A 24,807-nucleotide genomic window follows, 5' to 3' on the forward strand; every position below is an offset into this window, starting at 1 on the left:
TTTCTCTGGGTAAGCAAATGTTAGCCATCAATAAAATGTCAGTAATTTCATTCTAAAATCCCTGGTGAATGTAAGGCTAATACTTTTTTCTAAGTCTTGAATTGTATTTAACCGAAATAAATGTTATTCTAGCATGGCTATATTTTTTTTTTCCTAATGAGTGCCGGTGTCTAATTTTTACGGTTATTTTAAAAGTCATGATATTGCAAAAATACTGAAATGAGTGTCCATCCTCATTAAAAGTTTTGATTAATAAGAAGGATTTTCATAGTGTAAAAAAGATGTACTTAACACCGTTGCCTGCCTTCCTTTCTGCAGTGTGCATCTTCTCTCACTGAAGGTCATTTTCTTTGGAAGGTGCATGCGGTAGATGCAGAATCTTAAAATGTATTGTATAAAAATGTGAGGCTTCATCACCATCTGTTACAAGTTTACAACTTCTTCCAGGGATCTGGGGAAACATATATCTTGCAAAAGATAGAAAATTTATTTTCAGAATAAGGCTGGGTGAACCCATTGTCACTGCCATATACTGGAGTCTCTCAGAACAAGAGAATCCATGAAAAATAAAAAAGATACTTAGAGCGTTACCCACAAAGGCAGAAGCTATTTTAATTCTGCCATTGTTACCTGGTTTTATAGTGAAAGGTGCAATAAAACTACCCAGGAGTTTCAAACTCGGGGAAATTCATGCTTTAATTATACAGCAAAGAGAGCACTGGGATATTATTATTCCCGGAATGATTGGCAGGAAGTCAGAGACTGAAACAAACTGGAGATCGTTCAGCAGGGGGAGATAGTGGCATTGGGTTCTTGTGGAGGGAGGCTGGAGGCTGGATAAAAAAAGGGGAAAAATGTGTGAAGTGCCTATTAATAGAGGAGGAATTGTGAGGTGAAATTCAGAACATGAAAAGGAAAGGCAGAGATTAGATTGCAAAAATGCCACTCCATGCAGAACGTGTCTAACAAACTGCTTGGTTACAACCTCAGCACGAGTTCCCCCAAGAATGTGCTGGATATTTCATAGATGTTTTGGAGTGTCTGACCGCTCACTCCTCCAAGCAGAAGTGAGGCCAGAGGTCTCTGCACTGCTGAACTGTAATAGAAGAATTCAAGGAACGTAATTAGATGTTTACTGTCTGTGAGATTATCCAAAAAATGTTCGTATTAGAAACTGGATGTATCACGGTTCCTTCAAAGGCGGTCATCCTTCTGACTACTGCACTATAGTTCTTGTGTTTCCTTCAAACTTGCTGTAACTCAGAGAAGCTTACCCCTTTTGCTTAGCCTAACATGTAAACAAAAGCTAATCACATGGCATGAGACAAAAATTTCACGTTATCACTATATTTATGAGTTTATATTTGATACGCAGGGGTTTTTTTCTCTATTATCGTTTTCTTGGATTAAGATGCTTCCATTTACTCGCATTCTATTTACTCAAAGTGTTGTTTTTACTGAGTTCTGGCATAAACTATCTCAGGACAGCAGTAATTTATGTGAAGCTAAGTCCAATGTTTATGCAAGCTTCTGATGACATTTTGTGCCGGGGTTGGTATTAGGAAGCAGTGTGTGGAGGTGCCAAGTTCTCCCGGCATGGCTGAGACTCAGCAGATCTGAAACCCTCCTCTTAATGGCCAGATATGCCTCCAGCCAAGACACTCAACTGCAGAGTCATGGGAAATACTTATGTACCAATTATGGGAAAGGCACATTTAATGAAAACTGTATGTTTACTTTCATAGTCTTAGTAAGATGGCCTAGATACTCGGTACAGCTGGCATATTGGCTGTGGCAGAAAAGCTTTCTTTTCCTATTTAGAGAATATATCATCCACATACTGTAACTGTACCAAAAAATGTCACGTGCGTGCTTCGCTTCAGATAAAGCATTATTAGGAGAAAAGACCTTAGGAGACCATGCCTAAATGTTACTTACAAACCATTTGTGCTCCACTGAATGGTTGTGTTCTTAGCTGTCAGCTCATGGATTTAGTTTTTGTTCACCTACTGGTTTTCTGCTTGTTTTTCTGAATTTTAAAGCAAAATCACTGTGCACAGAAAGAAAGTCTAGCAGTGATCTGAATAAATGATATTAATTAGTACATTTTCCTGAGTAGACGAGGTTACTCACAATAGCCAAATCTAGCAATATTCTCCCACAGATTAAAAATGTACAGGTTGTCATTAACCGTTGGCAAGATTTCCTGATTAATTACACTATTTTAAAATGAATCTCGAAAGGATATTAATTCTGAATATATTCTCCTCTAACTTAGATCAGAGTTTGGCCATTTGTCCCCTAGTTTGCTTCTTTACCATTTCATAACAGGGGTGCTTTCTAAGATCTGATCTAAAAAATCTCACACCACATATTTATAGATATTTTGGTGTGAGATTTCGATATTTATCTATCAAACAAGGATTCACTTGAGAATGTGATAAAAATGGAAAGAATTCTACTTTTTCAGCCTCTTTTTGTATTTTTAGTTATTGAAGTAGAACTGTGAAGCAGAAGGTCTTTCTCCATTTTCTCAGCCATCTTGCAGAGCTGGTAGTGGAATTTAATAAAGAGAGGCAATAAAACTGTGCCCATTCTTGGATACTTGCAAGGAAATTGTCACATTTAATTTTTTTTTTTTTTAAGGAAGCTCAGTTTTTCTCTTCATTCTTCCTGTTCTTATGAATTACTTATAATAATTACTGAATTATTCATTCATAATTTTTGATGAACTTCTAGTCCTGATTATTGAGCTATCCAGACTAGTGCCTCTAAAGTCAAAACTATCTTGGGAAAATGTATTGTATCCTTAGTATTTCATGCAATATCCTAAATAGAAAAACCTCCCATGTCTGTGGTGCGACCTGCTGAGGATAAGAGAATAATTCTATACCATGCAGCAATCAGATTAAAGGAATACAGGGACTACTCAAAGATCTCCAGCATTTCTTCATTTTCTGTCTTCTCAGGGACTTCAGGGGAAAGTTTTATGATGGAACAGCACATTCTGTGGTGTTTTTTTCTCTTTCTTCTTTTACTTTGCCATCCACACCTACCTTGGATGGACCTCAGGCTTTTCTGGGGCTATCTGTCGACCTGGCCTTCTCAATCTGTACTCCTGTTTATCAATCTGTTCTTCAATCTGCTTCCTTCTTCTCCCTGGGAAGTGTCTGACAGGTAGCACCAGCCCCGCGCTGAGCAGTGCAGGGAGGAGAGCCTGGGACAATCTTCCCAGAGCGCTGCAACTCACACGCTGCTCGCTCCTGCCAAGGGTGGGGCCCATTGCAAGACTTTTCTGGTGTTTCTAGGCCAGATATCATTTCCAGTCATCATTTCTGGAGTCGCCTATTTGTTTTGTTATCCGCGACCCTTTAGAAGTCCTGGCTTTTTTTTTTTTTTTTTTTTTTTTTTTTGCATTTTCTTTTTTTAAAAAAAAAATATGTGAAAGGCATGAGTAGAACGCATTAAAAAAAAAAAATAAAAATATCAGTCTGCGTTGTACCTCAACAACATGCCATCCAATACTTCTCATAGTAGTGTTTTATCGTGTGAAAACAGTCTGATACTAAACTCTTTTCCAGGGAAGATCATTCGTCTGTGTGTCTAATGGCAGAGTAAATGAACACCCCTAGCAGTCTGTATCCTAAACCTACCCAGGGTATCCAGTGTGGCTTGGGTTTTGTAAAGAAATACAGTCCTAATGCTCCAGGGAAATATAATTTAACTTTCATCTCTCTTTTGAAACATCCTTCATTTTCTCCCTCCATTCCCAAATCCGAGTTAGAGTTCTCAAATCAGCCTAAATGACTTGAAAAACGACACTGCAGGCAGCAAAGCTGGTGATTACAGGTACTGTTTCCATGCTGAGCTGGACGTTGCAGATATTGTTTTCTGTTGCTTTTCTTGGAGCACAGGATGCTCTGACAGGAATGATACACAAAATTACATATTTGATTCAATGCCTAAAAGCCACCCTGGGATCCATAACCTTGCTTAAAGATTTAAGAAAGACCTTTAGTCCACTTCTGAGAAGGTTCTTAGCTTAGAAAACTTTATCTTTCAACTTTACTTCTTAGCAGCTGTTATGTTTTTTTGCAGTCGTTTGTTTGACAGGATCCAGTTATAGGTTCCGATGTCTGTTTAAAGAAACAGGGAGGTTGTTGGCTTTAAAATTCCCTTACTGCTTGTGTGTTCAACATTTTCCCAGGCTTTTCTACATAGTTTGCCAAGTAAAGGGACTGACCTTTTGTAGCAAACACTTTTTCATTTCTAAATGCTCACTTTGATTTTTGTCCCATTTTATGCTCATTCCAAACTGTTTACAACCCACTAAAAATGACTGTGAATTATATGTTTGTGTAATGGATTCCTTTTGTGGTCGGAGTGGAATGTTTACTTTGAACAATTAGTTATCTTTGGGCAGATTATAGTGACCTGAAAAAAGAATGGCTAAAATTATTATAGTACCTTAACTATTTCCTTTTGTTATCTTCTCTGCGTGTCCAGTGTGTTATTTACTGGGTTTCATTGCACTGAGACCCAGGGAACAAATCATGTTAAATAAGAGCAGTGACAAAAACCCCTCTGAGTGTGGGGCTCTTGGCTTGGGGGGAGATCTGGGGTAGCACCAGTGAGACTTCAGAGGGCACCATTAAGCATTTAAAAGCTGGAAGTGCAATTTTAAGAAGTCATGGTTTTGAAAAAAAATTAACTTCTTGCTCTCCAAAATTCAGATTTCTCATGGCCTCCAAAGTCTGCCACCCCAAAGTGCCTAAAACTGATACTAATTTTAGCTTTAAATAACTTTATGTCCATAGCTGTGCTTGATTGTGAACATGATCATTGCAGACATGCAGACACACAGTCTCATGATGCAGAATATTCAGGGTTTAAGGGAGAAAATGACTTTATGGGCAAAGATAAAGTAGCTTATGGGATGTAGTAAAGAAATACAGTCATCCCAATGGAGAGAAATGAAGATAAAAACAGTATTTTAAACTACCTCACCTCCCAAATGCCATGCTGCCCTGTGACAGAAGGTTGTGTCTCTTTCATCAGTTTTATCTGTTAATCTAAAAGCTAAAGTGCAGCTAAAAGCACTTTAAAACCTATTTATAAAATAAAAAAAAATGAAAAGAAAGTGATATTTCATTACCTTCTAAATCATATATTGCTTAAAAGGTAGTCAGTATTCTGGTAGAATGTTTACACAGAGGAGAGTTCACTTATCTCAAGGAGTTAAGAAAAGAGGAAATGAGTTTTAAAAAATATAAAGTATTGTGAATATATTTATGCTGCTAGGAAAAAAATGAGTTTTTAAAAGAGTCTAATGCTATCTCATTTTCTAATGGAAGAAAGAAAAGAAAAAAAGAGAAAAAAAATCCCAAACACCTCCTAAAGCTGAGGATTCCCATGCTGGGATTGTTGGCTTTGGTATGGTGGGGTGAGTGGATTATAAACCAGTGAGGATGGCAGGAGACACAAAGCTTGTGCAGCCAAGGGATGGATTCACAGCCATTGTATAAAACCAGAAATTTAGGTAGGAAAAGCCCTCTAAGATCATTGAGTCAAACCCTTCCTCCAGAACTGGCATGGCCACCATTGAACCATGTCCCCAATGCCACGTCTACACAGCTTTTAAATCACTCCAGGGAAGGGGAATGATTGAAACTCCACCATGATTATGATCCCACCACCTATCTCCATCTCTGTATGTATTATAATTCTTATTATTTAAGTTCAACAGCATGTTCCTCAGGATTTATTTAGCTTGAGCAAAATTTTAAATTTTACTTGGAACTCAAAAATAGTTGATTGCCATCCCTGGGGACCTGGGGGAGGCAGCAGGAAAGTTCTGCCAGGGTGTGCTCAGCACCATCTTGGGCTCCCAGTAAATGCACAGTGCTGCTGGGACACTTCCCAGCACGGTTAGACCAAACCCATCGGCCACAGGCAGAAAGCATTTGCTCTGGCAAGGCTTCCCTGAGCAGGGAAACCTCAGGAGACTGACCTATCCTGTCCCATTTTATGTTTCTGTCTGAGTGCAGGATTGTTCTCCAGCAGCACTTGGCCCCTGAACAGCCACTGAAATGCGTTCTGTGTTTTTTCACTCTCGTATCTTTCTATCCTCAGAGCAAGAAATTCTTCATGAATAGCAGTTTGCTTCCTACAAGTTCATTCACTGATTTTCAGTACTTATTCTCCTCTGGAAATGTATTTTCCAAGCTCTTGTTTGATCCTCCCAGGCCTACACATGCTTCCTTGCTTACTCTGATATAATTTCACATTCTGTTTCCAGTGGCTTTAGAATTCAGTGCCCTGAAAGTACAGAGATCATGTTGCTCCACCAAGTGATCTGAGCCCCCAGTTCTGCTAATTTTGTGCTGTTCATTCTTTCCTACTTTGGGATAATCTATTATGCTTGGACCCAGGCACGCACTAAAAGCTAATACTTCCATGAAGAATGTGCAATTTGGACTGTTTAGCTTGTGATGAGATTCCTTTTATGATTCTATCTTGTTCCAAGGAGGCTTCTGCTCCCAACTTTTATATGCATTGAATGTAAAAGAAAAGAGAAAAAAAAAAAAAAAAAAAAAAAAAGGGGGAACAAAACAAACTTATAGGAAAAAAAATTGCATGCACACAAAAATATCCAGCAGTTCAGCAGATAAAGCCTTTTTCCAGGGAATTCCTGTGTGCAGAAGAAATCTGTTTCTGAGGGCATTGAACTATGTTTACTTTAAAGTGGCCAACGAGCATAAACTCAAACATACAGATGAATACAATATAAAACAACAAAGTTCTGAGAAAAGCCCTTGCAAGTTTGTGATTTAAAATGTTTGGTGCTTTTTTTTCCTTATTATTTTGGTTTTTAATAAACTCTTCTTTAGAGTAGAAATTAGGAGCGGTTGAATTTAGTGCAAACACATTGGCAAGATTTCCTCAGCCATTTCTGTCTTCAGGCTCAGGCAATCCCACTATAGCCACCTTTCTTAGAGTAAGAGCCAGTTAATAGTGTTGTGCAAGGTCCAAGTCAGAGTTGGCTCTGAAGGGTATTCACTCTGGGGCCTCTGTGTCTGCTAGAAAGCCACATTCTGAGCTAGAAAAAAATATCAAGAAGTGTCAACAGGAAACATCACGGAAGGGCATACAAGACAAATTAGAGAAAAGGAGACAACAGACAAAAAAGAAAATTTAAAAAAAAAAAAAAAGAAAAAAAAAATAGAAGCCTTGTAGTGACAAGGCACAAAAGAGAATAAATATATAATTATTTAAAAATTTGAAAGAGGAGACTCTAAGTTGGTTAGAAGAGGAAAAAAGCCATAAAACAGGCAGGTATTTCAAGCAGTTGTTGTCGTTGTCATAGTTACCTGATACCTGGTTCATTGATTAATCTGTTCCACAGGAATGTATCCATTTCTATGAAAAAAAGGGGGGATTTGTATTTTAAGCCGTGCCAGTAACAACAAGCAGACACTCAGTGTTCACCAGAGTAACATTTACAATGCCTGGGCCAAATTCATGCCTTGTGTAATTTTATTGCTTTTACTGGAATTACACCAGAGATGAGTTTGGCCTTTTGCCTTTTTCTAGCATTGTATAATATATCTATTTGTGAACATGCAGAAGGAAACAGGGCATTTTGTCTTCCGAATTTTCCATAAAACCCCGTTCAATAGGCATAATAAATAAAACAAACCACTTAACCTACGAAATAAAAAAGAATCAAACAACGTTTTCTAGATATTAAAATAATGTTAATACACTTTGTAAATCAGTGAGCTGACACTTGCATGCACTGAAACAAAAAAGTCCAGAGAAATTTAAAGCCAGCTGACTCTGTGTGTGTGTGTGTGTGTGTGTGTGTGTGTGTTGCTTGCCCTGTGCCAAGGAGGGAATGAAGGTCCTGACTCACCCCCTGGTCAAAGGCAGATTCAGGGAAGCTGACACATGAGGGTATTCACCTCCCAGCCATGAAAAAGGTAAAAAGAGAGGCACAAAACTCCTCTCTTTTCCCCCTGAATGAGCTGAGGCTGTGAGGCACCATGCCCTGGTACAGTACACATGCCATCACAGAGCAGGAGCTGGCAGGATTTCCACTGCAAACCCCATTTAGTCAGACTTTGCAGTTCAGCCATTAATAGAACACTTTGGGCTAACACTTGACAAAATGAATCTTGGCCTAGAAGAGATGTTCACTCACACACAAACACACACAAAAATAGAAGTTAAGTCCATTAAGTTCCTTTAAAAGGAAAAGAGGTGTAATTTCAGATCCTTTCAATATCTCTCTGCTTAAATAGAAAGTCGTGTTTTTTTAAAATGTTATGAAAACATAATTCCGCAATGCAAACTAATCACTTTTCCTATGGGAGGAAAAAAAACCTACTACAACTACACTATAATTTTTTTTCAAAAAAGTTTTACAGCAATAAAAGAAAACACACTAAAAAAGATGTTTTACTGTCCATACCACAGTGTGGGGTCAGTTAAAAAAAAAACCGTCTCCTTTTTTTTTTTCCTGCCTGCAATTCAAGAGAGCAAATAACTGCAGTTGTATTTTATTACTTCAATTATTTGCTGCAGCAGCTTGTGTTACATCAATGTTTTAATCATATAATACCACAGTCTAATGGGATTGATACCTAAGTGAGAGAAATTGTACCAACAGAGAGCTTCAGAAGGAAGGCAGAGGGCAAAGGGGGAGGACAGATTAAAAAGGAGGCTTTATGTGAAGGCTTTCACTTCTTTAAGAGAAGATTTCTTCAGCTTGTTTTACTCCCCTGAAATTATGAAACTGATATTATTAGCAATCTAGTAACAGAATTGTCCCTAAATTGGCTACTGCATGACAACCCCCAAGGAACTAACAAGTTTTTTCAAAGATCTCCAGTTGTCTGTTGGCTCAGCAGATTGTTGCATTATGATCAGGATCCGCACAGATCATGGATGTAATTTTATAGCAAACCAACTTCTTTCGTCTTCGCTCAAACAATGGTTTGGGAGGAATGGCATAGATGTAAATGAGAGCAAAATGTGTGAGCATTTTGTTTCATAACACAACAGATCTCTTGGATCCTCCAGCTCTTTCCTTGTGGTTCCTTCATGCACCTTTTGTGGTGTCAGAGACGATGTCTTTCAAAAAACTGAAATTTTTGGGAAAAAGGTATTGCAATCAGAAACTGCTTTCTTATACTTATTCTGCTTTGAAGTGGAAATAGGTTATTTCTTCCTATAATTCCTGCTTTATTAATATTAGCCTGTCCACCAAGACAGATGGAGACTTCTCTTGAGGGACCTGAATATCCCTGAATATTCTGTGGTCAATAGTTGTGCCTTACAGTTAAGGAAATGGGTCAGAGTTTTGTTTCAAGGCTTTAAGCCTTATCTATTTGAAGAAGGAAAATATAAATACCCAGATTTTAGTTCAAGATTTAAAAACAAAGGACGGGAACTTGTTTAATTGCCAAAGATTATAGGCCAATAACAGGTGATACTCTGGCTCTTAAAATCACTGCAGATTCCTCCAAACCAAGGGTAAGGTGATAACTCCGAAATGTCTTCATTCAGAAGATGAAAAAGGCAGAAAGAGGTTGTTCCATGCCTCTTTTCTTCACCTCCCCAGGAAAAATTCCCCCCAGTATTTGAAACCATATGCTCTGATTTGTCAGTCCTGAGCTGCCGTGGTGTTATGTGACATAGCACACCGAAGCAGCTGCCACCAAATGCCTTCCCCGTGCCAGCAGTAACCACACAATGCTGCTGGAGGTGCCACAGCTTTTTGTTTACTGAGAAATGAAATCATTTTGATGAGTGTATGGTATCAGTTAGCAAGTGTTGAGTTCCTCATGGTGATACTGCTCATGTTGACTTAAATGGAAAAACGGATCAGCTCAGAAACCTTTAATAAGAAAAGTTCCTTCATGGGCTTGTAGTGATGCCCTGTGGAGCCACGAGAACTAAAAATCTGTCAGCATACTTGGTAGGAACTTTGTTTCATGGCTCTCTAGCTCATATGATTGAGATTAAAGTGAACAAAATCTTGGCACATAACTTGGCGGGCGAGAAGCATTCCTGTGTTTGTGTGTGTGAGACAGAGGGACAAAGAGAGGGGGGAAATTTAGCAGCCACTCATTCGGTGTTAAATTATCAGGTGCTACATATTTTTAATAAACCTTAGTAGAAAGATAAGATACATCCTGTACTATTGAAAATTGCTTTCACTTAGACTGTAAACTTGACTTTGAACAAGCAGAGCATCCCCTCTAACCACTGAAAACAAAACCATTCAAACTCTCCAGCCCAAACAAATTGCAAGCCAGACTTGAATCCAAACAAAGAGGTGGAAGGTTCTGGAAGGGTGCTATTTATGGAGGCAGGTTTTCCTACTTTGACACTAAACCAGAGCAGCTACAAAACATTTTATTTCATGCCCTGATCTGTAAACTGCAGGACTGTCCTCACAGCAGTGGCTGCAAAGACATGATATTTTTTAATACTTTTCAAACTCTTATGATGTGGATGCCTGAAAAATATCTGAATTTGCACACTATGAAGGGTTCACAATGGTGCCTTTTGTTATCTCTGTCTCAGTTGCATTTTTGTGTTCTGATATGCCCTACATTAAAAACACAAAGGCCACAGCTTAGAGCAAGAGGTTTCTGTTAGAAACCCTACAACTGCCTTGGATGTCTGTAGAGTAAATGTCATTAATAATTACTGGAATTTTCACCAAAGAAGGAAATTAGATATGGAAAGCACTTTATGCCAACTTCATCTTTCCAAGCCTTCAGAAATACCAGAGGGCCTATGTGAGCCCTAGTAAAAGGGATGAGATTGGATTTCTACCTTCCTTACATCATTCCATGCCACAGTCAGCTTTAAGGCACAAAGACAACGACTCAAATCAAATTTCTTCCTGTAGCTTTAAATTACAAAATAATTATCTTCCATAAAAATATCAAATGATATTCATATTTATGCATTTACTTCACCCTAAATTCAGCTAACAGATATCCAGTGCATTTTATTGCCAGCAACTAGGGTTGTTTTCTTATCGGAAGTCAGTATTTTTATGTATTTCTTGCATGTCTCAGCTATGTTTTATTTATTTATATAATTTGTATTTCATTGAGTGTTTTTTTTATTTGCATATTTCAGAGCAGAAAGCAATTTGTTCCTTTTCAGACTTAAAAAAACCTTTTTGAGGAGTCCCTGAGCAATTCATTACAAGTTTTGTGCTATTTTGGTGTAGTCTATCCTGGAATGCATGTCAAACCATGGCATGGAAAATATGAAGCTGCTTCTGCCAAAGTAATGAGGGATGCACCAGCCTCTTAAGTTTTGGTACTTATCACTCTTTGTAATCCAGTTAATGAGCTTTCTTTTTTCTGCACACACCTCGACTACACCTTTTGCTGAGTGTTGCTTTGGTGATTAAATTTTTCCCAAATTAAATGGAGGGAAAAAAAGTTTTTAAGTTACTTGAAACTGTTTGGGGACAAAAAACACAGTGGAAATGACAGGAAAAATAATCTATATATATAGCTGCAGAGTCTTGCAGCTAAGATGGCAAACTAAAGTGGAAAAATATGTAAGAACAATAGGTTTGTGTCATATTAAAATTAATGTCTCTGTTGTTTCCCGTAGTACTGCTTAATGTCACTGTTTCATAACACTAAATATGAATTTCGCAAAAACAAGAAAGTTTTACTCACTACTTAGACAGAGATTTATCACACTAAAGAAGGTGGCAGTGGAATCCCATGGTTTTCACTATTATTGGGTCTTGAAATGTGAGCAGAGTACACTGAGAATGATTCTGTTAAAGCAGAAGTTATCTCCGTGTGCCCATGCACACACACCTTTGTGTTATCACATTTATATGTCGGGCAGATATGCAATGCTAAGAATTCACTGAGCTGGTGTTGGAGAGCTGTGTGAATACTTATCTTCCAGGAGAGCCTCTGGGTTTTCCTGCAACACCCAAAGGTGTCTGATAGAGTGCCTTAGCTAAAGAATCTACTTTTTAAATGTTTACTCCCTCTTAAAGATAAAAACCAAACACAAAGATAGATGCCTACAATACAATGTGAATAACAAAGACCCCACTACCAACTGCACATTAGAGCCCCAGCTGAGATTTTAGAGCAGGGTTCTGCACATTTCTCTGTTAGAAACTCAGAACCTCTGTGTTTCTTGTCCCCAAACAGGTTTGATTTCTAACCCAGCCTTCTGTGCTATGCAACAAAACAAGTGCTGCTATCAAGTGTCCCACTGATGTTTTTTAGCTGCTGTTGAACTGTAGTAGTTAAACTCTGCCTTGGCATCCCTCCCCAGTGATGCTCAGGAGCTGGAGGATGTGTCCATGGAAAGTTGAGTAGGACCTGATCCTGGAGATAACAGAGATAACCTTGAGACATTTGAGGCCGGACAGAGCACAGTGTCAGGTCATCAAGTAATGGTAATGGGTCTGTTATAAAGAGTGTTTGGCCTATCTGGACCCTTCAGCTATCTCTAAAACCAAAAAGTTATGAAAGAAGCAGTTCTGTGACTTTCCATTTGCTTCCTAAATATCCCTATTCCACCTTAAACTTCCTATCCCAGTCATTACCATTAAGAAGAGAAAAAATGAATGAAGAATATCTTTGCCAAGCAAAGGTGCAGCAGCCTAGAAAATGCAATCCTTACCCCTTTTGGTTGAAGGTGCTGCAGCCTAGAAAATGCAATCCTTACCCCTTTTGGTTGAAGGTTTTGTTAGCCCATAGTTGGAAGATCTTCCAACTGTTCAGAGTCCAACAAGAAACAGCACTAGTCAGGATGGGGAGGTGACATTGCTGAGGTCTAATTTAATCTCTCACTATTGTGAAAGAGGGGGGAAAAGATTTGTCCCTACTGTGCACTAAATTCTCTTTAAAATCAGCACTGAGAGCAAGGGATGTTTGGAGAATTGTAGCTGTCCCTCAGCTTGAAGCACAGTTCCTACTGGTGGTGTCAGTGGACCTGACTGGAAGTTCTGCACACTCCTAAAAGGACATTGGACCCCCACAAAGTGCAGCTTCCTTTAGTGCTCAAAAAACACAGGCACGATGTCGGTGATGATGGATCCCCAAATGAAGCACAGTTCAACTGAAGTGGGAGGATTTAGCAAAATGCATAAATTTCTGGTCTGCTACTGTCTGTGAGAGGCAGATCTTTACAGTGAGCCTAAGTCACAGCTGGCTTTTTCTGGAATGGTTTATGCTCTTGACCCTCCTCGGCTCTATAGCCAATAGGGAGTTGTCAGGCTACATGTGTTTTTAAACTTCTTTCAGCTAAATCAGAAATCCAAAAAGCAAAATACAGCTCTCAGCAGTATCATGTGGAGTTGTGACACTCCCTGGAGGGCTGGGGTACATAAACCAATGAATGGATTACAATGAGGCATAAATGTAGTATTTTCATCCATGACAGATATAATCTCGAGCCTGTATTTTTCATGTTACTTAACTCTTTCAGAACATAATGCGTGACAGAAAATGTCTTATAATGCACATTGCAGTAAATATCAGTCAAGTATGCTTTATTGCTGAGCTCTACATGTTTCCAGAAGTTAACAGGCACAGCTGGGATATAAGAAATGGCAATGTTGTATATATTTCTTGAACATACAAAATACCTTGGCTCTCTTCTCCCCCACCCTCCACATTACATCCCCAGCTGTTCTGATCATGTCACACAGTGGATGAGTTTTTCCATCGTCAGCTTCCCTAAAATGATAACCTTTATTCAGGCTTTCATCCTTCCCAAAATAAACAGCATTATCCATTTGTCATCACATTCAAGTTAGTCTATCAGAGTGTGGCAAGGAATAATAGAATAATAGCTGTACCTAGCAGCAAATTCTCAATACAGGTAACATCCATTGATTTTAATATAAAATCATAAAATAATTTGCGATGGAAGGGACCTTAAAACTCATCTCATTCCAGCCTTGCCACGGGCAGGAACACCTTCCACTCTCCTGTTGCTTCAACCACATTCAATCTGTCCTTGGACATTTCCAGGGATGGAGCATCCACAGATTCTCTGAGCACCCCATTCCAGTTCCTCACCACCCTTGATCACTCTTGGCTAGCATGGAAAAATTGTTCTTGATAAAGCAAGAAAAAAAACAAAGAAATGTTATTTTATTTCAGATGAATTAAGGGTTGGTCAGGGTGGACCTCCTAACCCGTACGTGAGAAGCAGTGACTGCAGCAAATGAAAGGGAATAGGAGTGGTGAAGGAGGTATCACAAGAGAAAACAAACATGTAAACAAAACAGAAATAAGCATTCCCAAAATTAAACACTAATGTGTTACAGGGAGAGAACAGCTACTTCCAAACATTTGGCAATTTCAGATATTATACTGTGTTGCATGAAGACAATGTTATTTCCTTTTAAACTGCCATTCCATTTAAACCAGCAAGCTGATGTGTGTGCTTGAGGTCTGTGTTTGGTAGGCATTTTTTCCCCTTTAGCATAAACCTTGTTGATTTAAAAAGTGAACAAAGATGAATCAGGTGGTAAATGTATTCATGTAATCATTTTCATTAATAAGCTGTTATAAATAATAGAGGGAAGGTTTTAAGTGTATAATTCTCTGTCGCACAATTGAGATTTTTCCACATCTTCAGCAGTAAGTTAATTAGAATCACCTGCATTTTCTTGGGCGGACACCAAATGGATTGCAAACAAAAACAGATTAAAATAGCTGTAGCTCATGGCATACAGATGACAAGATTCACAAAGAGGACAATCAGGCAATGAAAACCTCCTCTTTTTCAAACATTTTTAAAGGAAATTCAGCTCTTGTGAGTCGCTGTAAAAAGACGTTTGTAAGTGTTTCGCTGAAAGACTAGAATGGCTTTGTTTCTGATCCCATGATGAGTGAAAGAAATGTTTAAGAAAGATCACTTTACAGAGAGATTCAGACTGAAATGTGATGACTGTGATTCAAGCCAAGCCAAAAATTACAGCTCAGAATTAAAGGGGATGGACGTGGCTTGGGAATCCATTTTCCCACATTCCTGAATCTCAATCATCCCAGCCAATGTTTAAAAGAAAATACAGTGGAAAGCAATGAGGTCACTTTGTTTAGCTGCAAGAAGTGGGACTAGCAGAATGGCAAAAGTATATATTGGGGGTAAGGGCAAAATTACAGTGAGCACGCTGCGTGTTCGACGGCTCCATTCAAAACAAATAGGCTCAAAGCTTAGTTTAGTTTCTTGTTACAGGCAGCCTCCTGAGGAAGTCTTGTTGTTCCTGGGGCTTTTAAACCATAAACTTCTTGAATGTCAAAGCACAGCACAATAGAGAAGACGACAGAGGCAGAGCAAGCTTGATTTGGGCATTAAACAGCAGCCCTGCGCAGCAGTGAACTGTGTGCTCATTTAAATTACACTTGCTTTGTACTCTCACTGCCCTTATTTATTTGTCTGTAAATATCGAAGTGGAAATTCTACCATCGAGTGATATGAAACAGAATGAAGTATATCCTCCATCATATTCACTTGTTACTCATTCTCAGTATGTAATGCTCATATTCAGTGTTTTAATTGCTTCCATTAAACAGTTTCTATAGGGTCTTGAAAACAATAAGATCTTAGTCAAGCTTTTCTCCTTTCATTGCATCTTGGAGTTATTACTGCAAGAAAAAATGAGATTCTCTTTTTATGTAGGAATGCCCCTCATCTTCTTGATATTATTGCAGTCAAACATAGAATTATTTCTTTTCAGCTAATTTCCTAAGGAGATTCACCAAACCTCATGTCAGACACTTCCAATAGAGCTGTTTCATAGTATTTAAAGAACTACTACAATATTCCCTCTCCTTTTTTTCCCCCACTCTCTCTGCCTTTACTAACTTCCACAGCAGTGTTGGATTTCTACTAATCACAGGAAAAACGAAAATCTTTTTGATGCTACCTTGAATTCAGGCTTGCTGTCACAAGTCCTGCAGCTGAGCAGTGCTGGAAGGAAGTCCAGTACCTTCAAATCACATAAAATGTACAGATGAAGAGGACACTTCCCTCACTTTAATAGGAATCAACAAAGCTTTTATTTTATGTTTCTTGTTATTTGCTTCGCTATCAAGTGCAGTGCTTTACTACAGATCCTGTTTGTAGCCCATGAAGAGGTTCAATCTCATCCCTGCTTCTTTGGTACTCCTTGATAATCCAAGGCATTACATTAGTCCTGTTTGTTGCAGCACTGAGCTCAGAGATCAAATCTTTATTTAAAGTAAAGTTCAAGTCCTTTGTAGCCTAAATCCAGAGTGTTGGATGTACCTTGTGTTCCTCCATACTAAACCCGATTTTGCCAGACTGTGGCTGTTTAAGGTAGTAGCTCAGATCTTCTGTAACTTTACCTGTCCTTGTCATTATTTAATATCTCCCTGACCTTTGTGTCATCTGCTGATTTTGCCAAGGGAATTTTTCCTCTCATTGTCCCATCTCTGATAGAGGTATTAGATGGCACTGGATGAGAGCCCCGCTCTCGAGAGCTGTGCCAGTCCTGGCCCTGCTAACTGATATCTCCCATTAACTACCACATTTTGAGGTCTGTCACCGAGCCAGATTTTAATCCATGTAATATATGCCCTGTTAATTCTATAGAATGCAAGTGCTTTGATCAAAATGTCATGTGGTACTAAGTCAAAGGTGGCACAGAAAGCCAAACACTATTTCAACACCATTGCCTTCACCAACCAGAACCTCTCAAATATTCTGTTCCTTTAAAAAATGCAAAAAGTTTGCTAGACAAACCTCTGATTTCCATGAAACCATGCTGGTTGGGATTAATGATATTTTGTTATGAATTATTTGTTTATAGTGCCCAGAATTAATTATTTAAGTAGTCTGTCTGTGACTGAGGTCAGTCTAGCCAGTCTCCAAGAACATTGCTCTTATTGCTTTTACAATATCAGAATAACTCTTCAGCCTCAGTCATTTCCAAATATTTCTCTGTGCTTCATTTCCAAATGTGAGGCACAAGCATATTGTGGCCACCAGTGGAAATGGATGGTTTTTACAACAGTGGTTGTGTTTTTGTCCTTCAGACTCTTTGACCTCCTAGGCACATTTAAGCTCTGATAGAAATATCTAACATGACATTTTTGTGGCACCCATTTCCATGGTAGCCAGGTACTCCCTCTGGACAGGGGATGGACCTGTTTCCCTATTAAATAAGGATATGTTGCTGGTATGTTGCTGGGATGTTTTAAGGCTCAAAAGTGTGATAATCTGCTGGGAGGAGAACAAGAAAGGATAATTCTGGTGATCAGAACAGCAGCTGGGTCCCGTCAGAGCAGAGCCAGCCCCAGTGCCAGCCCCCAGCACTGCTCCAGCAGCTTTGGGAATATCCAACCCCACCCTCTGCCGCACCGAGGAGCAGGACAGGGATGTCAGCAACACTTTGTGTTGTATTTTGTGGGGTGTAGCCCATGTTTGCTTCGTGACATTCTTCATTTTCACCTCTGATTTCCATGGCTTCAGACAAAAAAAATTGTTATTTTTGCTCAAACATTCACCTGAAACTCTGGGTTCATTTTGTCACCCTATGTAGATACATTATTTTAATGTCCAATTTTAGTGTGTTAGATTCATTCTTTGCTATTCTTCATGATTTTCCTCCTACTGGAATACATATATTGGTCCTTTTGTGGAATTTTATTTCTGTTGCCGTTGTTTTTTGTTGTTCTCATCACATTATTTTGTCATGGATGTATTTGCTGCATCCACTAATTTCTGCTTCTTTAAATGATTTCTTGCCTCACTTTTGTGCCCTTAGTAAACTTGAAAAAAAATTTGTTTATAAATCAGATATTTATGGTAAGATGCATATGAAAACACGAGGAAAGAATTATAGTTTTAGGGAGAACATACCCTGATAATGACCTCTTAAATATTTGTAAAGATGGCCCTGGGCATCTGAGCCCACAAAATAGTTTATAATACAACAGCTTGATTGCATAATGATACTTCAGTTTTAAAACGTATGATCTTTCTGTTTATGGGAAGGCATAATAGGCTCCTTTGAAATACAATAGTTTTGCCCTGAACATAACTGATTTTAAATGAAAGGACTAACTAAAGAATGCCTTTCTTCAAGTTTGTACTTCACTTTGTTGTTGAATCCAGCACGATGGTTTCTTTTACAAAACAGGCCTGGGGACCACACCTATTTCAGGATACATTAATTGTGAAAGTTCCCTGGTTTTCCATGCAGGAAGTTACCTAGTGCTGTTTTAAATTCTAAATCTTGTTAAAACCCAGAGAAATGTACCACCACCCCTTTCTCACTGCACATAGAGAATTTCTTTTTATATTCAGTTTGAAGGTATTATCAAATAGAGATTAAGATTAGACAGAATCCAGTGTGATTTGGGAGAGGGATTTTTTTTTCTATGCAACAGAAATGAGTGAGAACATTTAACTGCAGACAGTTCATAATTCACCTGGACTACCTCAATCAATGTTGAAATCTAGTATTTAAAAACATTTTTGGAATAAATATATCGCCTAAACTCTAATTTCCTTCTGTCTGTTAATATTTTGATGCAGCACCTGGTTCTAACTCAAACTGGTCCTAGATCTGACACTGGCCTGCATTCATTGTTACTTCTATTTTGGATAGGAGTGAGTGCAAGAAATGTTTTAAATAAATATTCTTCTAACATCTCCTGTGCAGTGCAGAGTGACTGTAACTTTTATTATTGCTCATGAATCTCAGCCAAGTCCGAGTCCAGTTGCCTTTTAACTTTTTCATCAGGAGCACCTGTGTACTTTTTTTTTTTTTAACGAAAATAGTTAAAATTTGCTATAGTTTGGCAGCTGAACTGATGAGTTCATGAGTAAGACCTTTTCCTACATTTCTTATACCATCACAAAATTTAGTGTGGAAATCATTATCGTGCTTTTGGCTATAATTTCTAATTGTGGGTCCATCCTGTTCTCAGGTTCCTCATTAAAACAAACAGAAACAGAGTTGGAGACTGGAATATAAAGCAAATAAAATACTTGTTGTCCTTTAGGGCAAAATCCAGTGATTTTTCCCTGATAAACCCCACTACAAAACACAAGAAGGTCATCCTATAGTGAACTAAAGTTGACTTTATTATACCAAATATCTTTTCCTGAGAGTTTCTTTGCCACTATACTTAAACTCCAGCACCAGATAGGAAACTGGGCAAGGCTTTTGTTTCATCCTGTTCCCTAAGTATTTATAGCCTGCCGTGAAGAAACACTTACAGCAGTGCAGTGGTGTTTTTATTCTTGACATGGGTGCCCTTAAAAGTGAATTTGCTTTGAAAATTGTTCACAGAATCAGGATATAAGAACTATGAAATGTACTTTTCTCTCTCTTTCTCTGCCTTTCTCCTTTGTGCCTAACTGGATTTCCAAAATAAGTTGTTAACAATCCAGCTAAGATAATGCGGTCATGAAAAGGATGTCCAAATCCACCAATTTGCATTGGTTTGGTTTAGCTTAACTTTCAAAGTTCTTGGAGCAGAAAGTTGATGGCATGTGGATGTTATAATCAGCTTGAATTTTTTTTCTATTTTTTTTCTCTCTGCCATATTGTATGGTGCCCAAATAAAATGCTAATCAAACTTCATTTCTGGACCAAAATTAATTTATTAACAATAATAATGCTCTTGTGTACTCCACACCATGTTGCAAGATGTAATAGCCACCAATTTACAACACAGCTTGTTAATTTTCACTTGATCTGGGTGATTTATGCAGGTTCCAAATTGATGCTCTTAATGTGAGACTATTTCACCCAAAGTGACATGGATTGTTTTCACTTCCATATAACCAATGAGGTTAAGAACTGAATTGAGCTAGATCCAAACAAAAGTTAACATTCTGTCTGGTGGATTGCCTGATTGTTAGTTTGATTTATTTTTCCTTTTTAATTTCTGGTTTAGACTTCAATTTACATGATGCAATTCTTAATCCTCTGCCACAAGAGTCCCACAATCCTATGCTGGGAGTTAGTCTTTCACTCTCCCCTTACTAAAACAGAATTAAACTCTCCAAATTTAAGTTAGAATTGCATTACTTAAACATTTCAGTAATTTCCATTTGCTCATATGTTATATATCCAGCAGATGGATAATTTCCAAGATTTCTTGATTACTAAATCCTTTTTGATTTCTCTTAAATAAACTTTTTCTTTATCCCTCTGTATCCAAAGGGGAGATCTTCCTGAATTGAAACATCACTCTCAGTATTATATTACAGGACACTCACAGGTGCAGGGTAGAAAACTATCTAATAAAACACACAGAGAAGCACAGAGTTATTATCAATAATCAGAAAAAAGAAATAATTGCTAATTTCTAAAATAAGTTTTTTAATGCACACCAAATCAGGATGTTCCTGGCAGCATAGACGTAAAATGAGAAATGTATTTTGTAAAGAAACAAAACAAACATGCAAGCAGACAAGAAATTTTCTATGGTGTCAGTCTTCATCAAAAGGAAAAGTATGTTTTTTCAAATATTTATAGTTTGGAGGAGAAATGCCTCCAATGACTTGAGTCATTGGCCATGGCACTCGTGTGCCAAGGAATGGTGTAAGTGTCAATAAAGACTTGAAATTCAGCTTCTTCTTCATCAACTGTTATCACAGCTGGGCTTCTGAGCTTTTCCACTTGTTTTTACTCTTACCTATACTCTCAGATTTCCTTTTCCTCACCCCAAATTGGAAAACTATTCCCCCTAGATACATTGTCAGGGAGTGTTTCCTGAAAATTTTTGGGTTTGACAAATTAGTGTTTTCCAGGAGAAGAGCTTTCTCTGAAACTGCTTGCCAAAACCTAATTAAAACTTGTGTTCTGAGGGATAAGTAGCCTTAAAAAAAAAAAACAAAAAACAAAAAAAAAAACTGATTTGTGTAGCTTCTCTTGGCTTCTTTTGTACTTGCAAGTTTTAAATGTGAAATGACAATGTATGTTTTAGTGGGTTTGATTTTTGAGCACACAGGTTGGGTCAGTGCTGCACACAGTGAATTCTCCTGGAAAAGGAGAGCGGTTCCCATGTGCTATGAAATCCTACAGCTATGCAACAGGGGCTGGAAGTGCTATTTTAAACACTCATATCAACAGAGCTTGCTGTAGGAGATAATATGTCACAAAAGGGAGTATGACATCTAGTTTCACCTAGAAGATAAACCTTGAGTGGATATGCAGGGAGAAGCAAGGACTGTCGTGTTGTCCTTGAAAAGAATGGCCTATATCAGTGAAGAAGAGAACTCCAGGGCATATGCTACTTCGGATATTTAATTTAATCCTCAAACCTGTCTGAGACACTATGAAGAATATAGTAGAGAAATGGTAGTTGTGTGGAGTCTCACGTGATTTCCGGGTGGGCACCTCAGTGATTTATTTTCAGAAAAGGTCACAGCCTCAGAAATGCATGTCTGGAAGCCCAGAGCCCAGGCAGAGGAGTTTCCTGGCACTATTGGTGCAAACATCCCATGTTCAAGCAGGGCTGGCACGGCACCGTGCCCATCCCAAACATCCCATGTTCAAGCAGGGCTGGCACGGCATTGTGCCCGTCCCAAACATCCCTTCCCGAGAGCACCAGAGCCAATCCCCCCTTGCTCTCCTGCCACACTCAAAGCCCCTTGCAGAGCCGTATTCTGCTGACAGAATTACAAGATAATTACAGCTAGGTGTTTTGTATTCACTTAAGTTAATCTCCCACTTTTATTTTTCATTGCTGCTTTAATCAGCGAGGAGGCACTTCAGTTGTTGTCAGGTGGATTATTTCTCAGTCGCTCGCTGCGCTGCTCTCCTTCATGCTTGCGAGCGTGCTTCTGCCTTCCTGACAACAGGCATACAAAGAAAAATACTTGTATGATCTAAAATGAAATATGTGTTTCTTTTTCAGGTCTAGATGTTGATGGAATATACAGAGTTAGCGGCAATCTGGCAACAATACAGAAGTTACGATTTGTTGTCAATCAGGGTAAGTGATTCCTCCACCCTGGTAATGTTTTGTTTAGTACTCAACTGTCTCAGATGACAGTATTTCAGAATCTGCTATACATTAGTGGCATAGAATGATGAGCCCTGTTTTGGAAAAGAGAGGAAAGGGAAGGTAGAAAGATATTGCACAGAGGGAAATGTCAGCTAGGAGAGAGAAGAAAAGAGCAGAGTAAGCAGAGGAAAATAGTAGTTAAACTTGAGATGGGAAACAAACAACAAACAAATCTAAAAATACGGGAGGAAATGGAGACGTGAAATAAGGTGGCAAAAAGCAAAGCATATGTAGAAACCAAGGAATCAAAGTGAGGGGGAATGAAGAAGATTAAAAGGAAAAATAGCAGATTGTTTGGATGTTGAAAGTTAAACAAAACCAAAAGTAGAGCAGGGATCCAAAGGAAACCAGTGAAAGAGAAAAAGGTGCTGAAAAGAACTTAAAAGGAAAGACTAAAAGTGGAGTACTGGCTCTGCCAAAGTCAGTGGAAGATTTACCACTGATTTTGAAAACACAAAGGTTTGACCCCAGAAAATGGAAGAGGAAAGATGAATATTTTGGGGACCTGCTAACCAGAATTAGAACCATCCTGTATGTATTTATTGAACATATTTCCACAGATTCTGTGTATAATAAACATATTTCCACAAATACAACAGCACGCTTTTCACTGATGTGGCCTAAAGAAATCTAACATTGATCAGCAGATCCTGTTACAGGTGATATTGGGAACTAATAAGGATGAATGACAAATGCATTTATCTCCAAATGGTTTACTACTCTTAAGAAAGACTAACTCTCCCCACATTTAAAAGCTTAGCAAATATCAACAGTGATAGTGAATCTCATGATAATGCTTAACAAGAAAATAGAATCAAGTTTCTCATAAATTGGGAAAAATACCAAATTTTATATTGCATTTAAGACCTTATACACTTTTGAATGAATCAAGTACAAATGTGGAGCTGCTGCAACATTTTGTCCTACTTTTTATGCTCTTTTTATGCTCTTTTTATAAGTTACCTGGGGACTATTACCAGAACTGCTAAATATTGTGTATTCTCTGTGAGGGTGATAGTTGCTGGAGAACAACTCCCTCAATTAGCATGGTACTATATACATAAACTAAGAGCTTTGACTCAGAAATTCTCATGAAATTGAGAGATAGGAGAGATGTAAAAATATTGCCACCTTCAAGCCTCCATTTAGATCTCCAGGGAGAGTTTCGGGGGATCAGTAGGTGTTTGCCACCTCCTCAGCTGCTCCAGATTAGTCTCGTCTTCAGCTGAAACTGGAGGGTGAACTCTGGTTTATGAGGAGTCAGTATTTATGCCAGCAAAATTCAGCAAGACTGAATAAATCATCATTTACCAATCAGCCTCACAGTTTTGATTCATTACTTAGGTTCTCTTAAATTTATAGTTGTTGGGTATTTGTGTGTCGATAATGAAGCCTGCCTTGGCTTCAAAATGACTGTAAGCTGTATTTTGTTTGGAGACACATAGGCAAAAATGGGATTTTCTATCCTTCTACACTGCCTTTGAGCTCTTTGCTCAGGAAAAAACTGTGCCATAAAAATAATGGTCCTGTCTATCATGTCTCGTGGCATCCAAAGGTTAACATACTTGAGGTTAACATTACTGCTCAAGTTTTCACCTAAAACAGATGGGCTGATACTGTAAAGCTAGACAGAAGTCTAAGCTGGCTTTTTGCAGCAGAGAGGGACCAGACACCTTTTCCTTCTGGTTTATACTACTGTGAAAAATGAAAATATAATGGTGGAGTTAATAGTACATTAAAGCCAGTCTGGCACTGGTTACTTAAGGCATGTGCAAAAAAATCTGCCTACTAAGTGACCACAGGAAATTCAAAGAAAACTAATGCCCCTGGAGAACTATGTCATCATCTTATCAGTTGTGATAATCACTTTTTCTTACGTTATTCTTTATTGATAAAACGAGGGCATTCATGTGTTTTATGTCACAATGGAGTGGATTTTGGATGGCAGTGGTGATATCTATCCAAACTCCCTTTACACATCCTTTAAAATCTTGTCTACAAAAAATTTCAGGTCTGTACTTAGGTTTTTCCTCAGGTGAATGCATGCAGAAATGCTGATTTAGGTAAGTCCTAATGCCACCTAACCGTCCCCAGGGGTGACCCCGACACCCCACGTGAGAAGTGGAAGAACTGAGCACTGTGGCTCCCAAAGAATAATCCAGAAGTTTTTAATTATAACATTCAAGAAGGAGCACAGACACAAAGGATAGCTGGCCACTGTTTCAACAGTGCAAATAGCATCCTTTTTCTGTGCTAAGGAGGGATCTGCAGGCAGGAAAGAGCCCACTGAGTCACAGTGCACCTGGAAAATGCTGTGGGGAGATGGGGAAAACAGGATTTATTTGTGGTGTGCTTGGGAGAGCATTCTCCTTCCAGTGTGTCCCAGAGCCTGGTGTTCCCAGTCAGTTGGGTGCTGAGGTCAGCAGCACTTTCAGGCGGCTTCATGAAGGGAAAATAAAGTTACCAGGAACACTACTGTGTGCTCCCCACCTTCTTTTTTGCCATTCTCTCCAAGCTCTGCAGTGGGATGATGGTTAATAACTCACTGTCCACACATCCCCATCCCTCAGTAATTATTGTGCCCTCCTCAGGTCAATCCCTGTGCCTTCATTTTTTGGTAGTTAACAGTAGGAAAGGAGTATTTATACATACGATTTTACCATAGCTACTTTCTTAAAAAAAAAACTTTTAGTTAAAGCTTAATTTAATTATAAATGCAAGCAAATGTTCTGAC

At 38.5% G+C, this 24,807-nt stretch overlaps 1 protein-coding gene across 1 annotated transcript in view; it reads left to right on the top strand.

Moving 5' to 3' along the window:
• Positions 1–24,807, top strand: part of ARHGAP15 (Rho GTPase activating protein 15) — a 323,268-nt gene that overhangs the window by 198,936 nt on the left and 99,525 nt on the right. Inside the window, exon 11 of the mRNA XM_059476533.1 lies at positions 21,924–22,001. Within this exon, the coding sequence (XP_059332516.1) occupies positions 21,924–22,001 (78 nt within the window). The remainder of the gene's footprint in view (positions 1–21,923; positions 22,002–24,807) is intronic.

The sequence above is a fragment of the Ammospiza nelsoni genome, chromosome 7 (assembly GCF_027579445.1).
Source record: "Ammospiza nelsoni isolate bAmmNel1 chromosome 7, bAmmNel1.pri, whole genome shotgun sequence".
NCBI lineage: Eukaryota > Metazoa > Chordata > Aves > Passeriformes > Passerellidae > Ammospiza > Ammospiza nelsoni.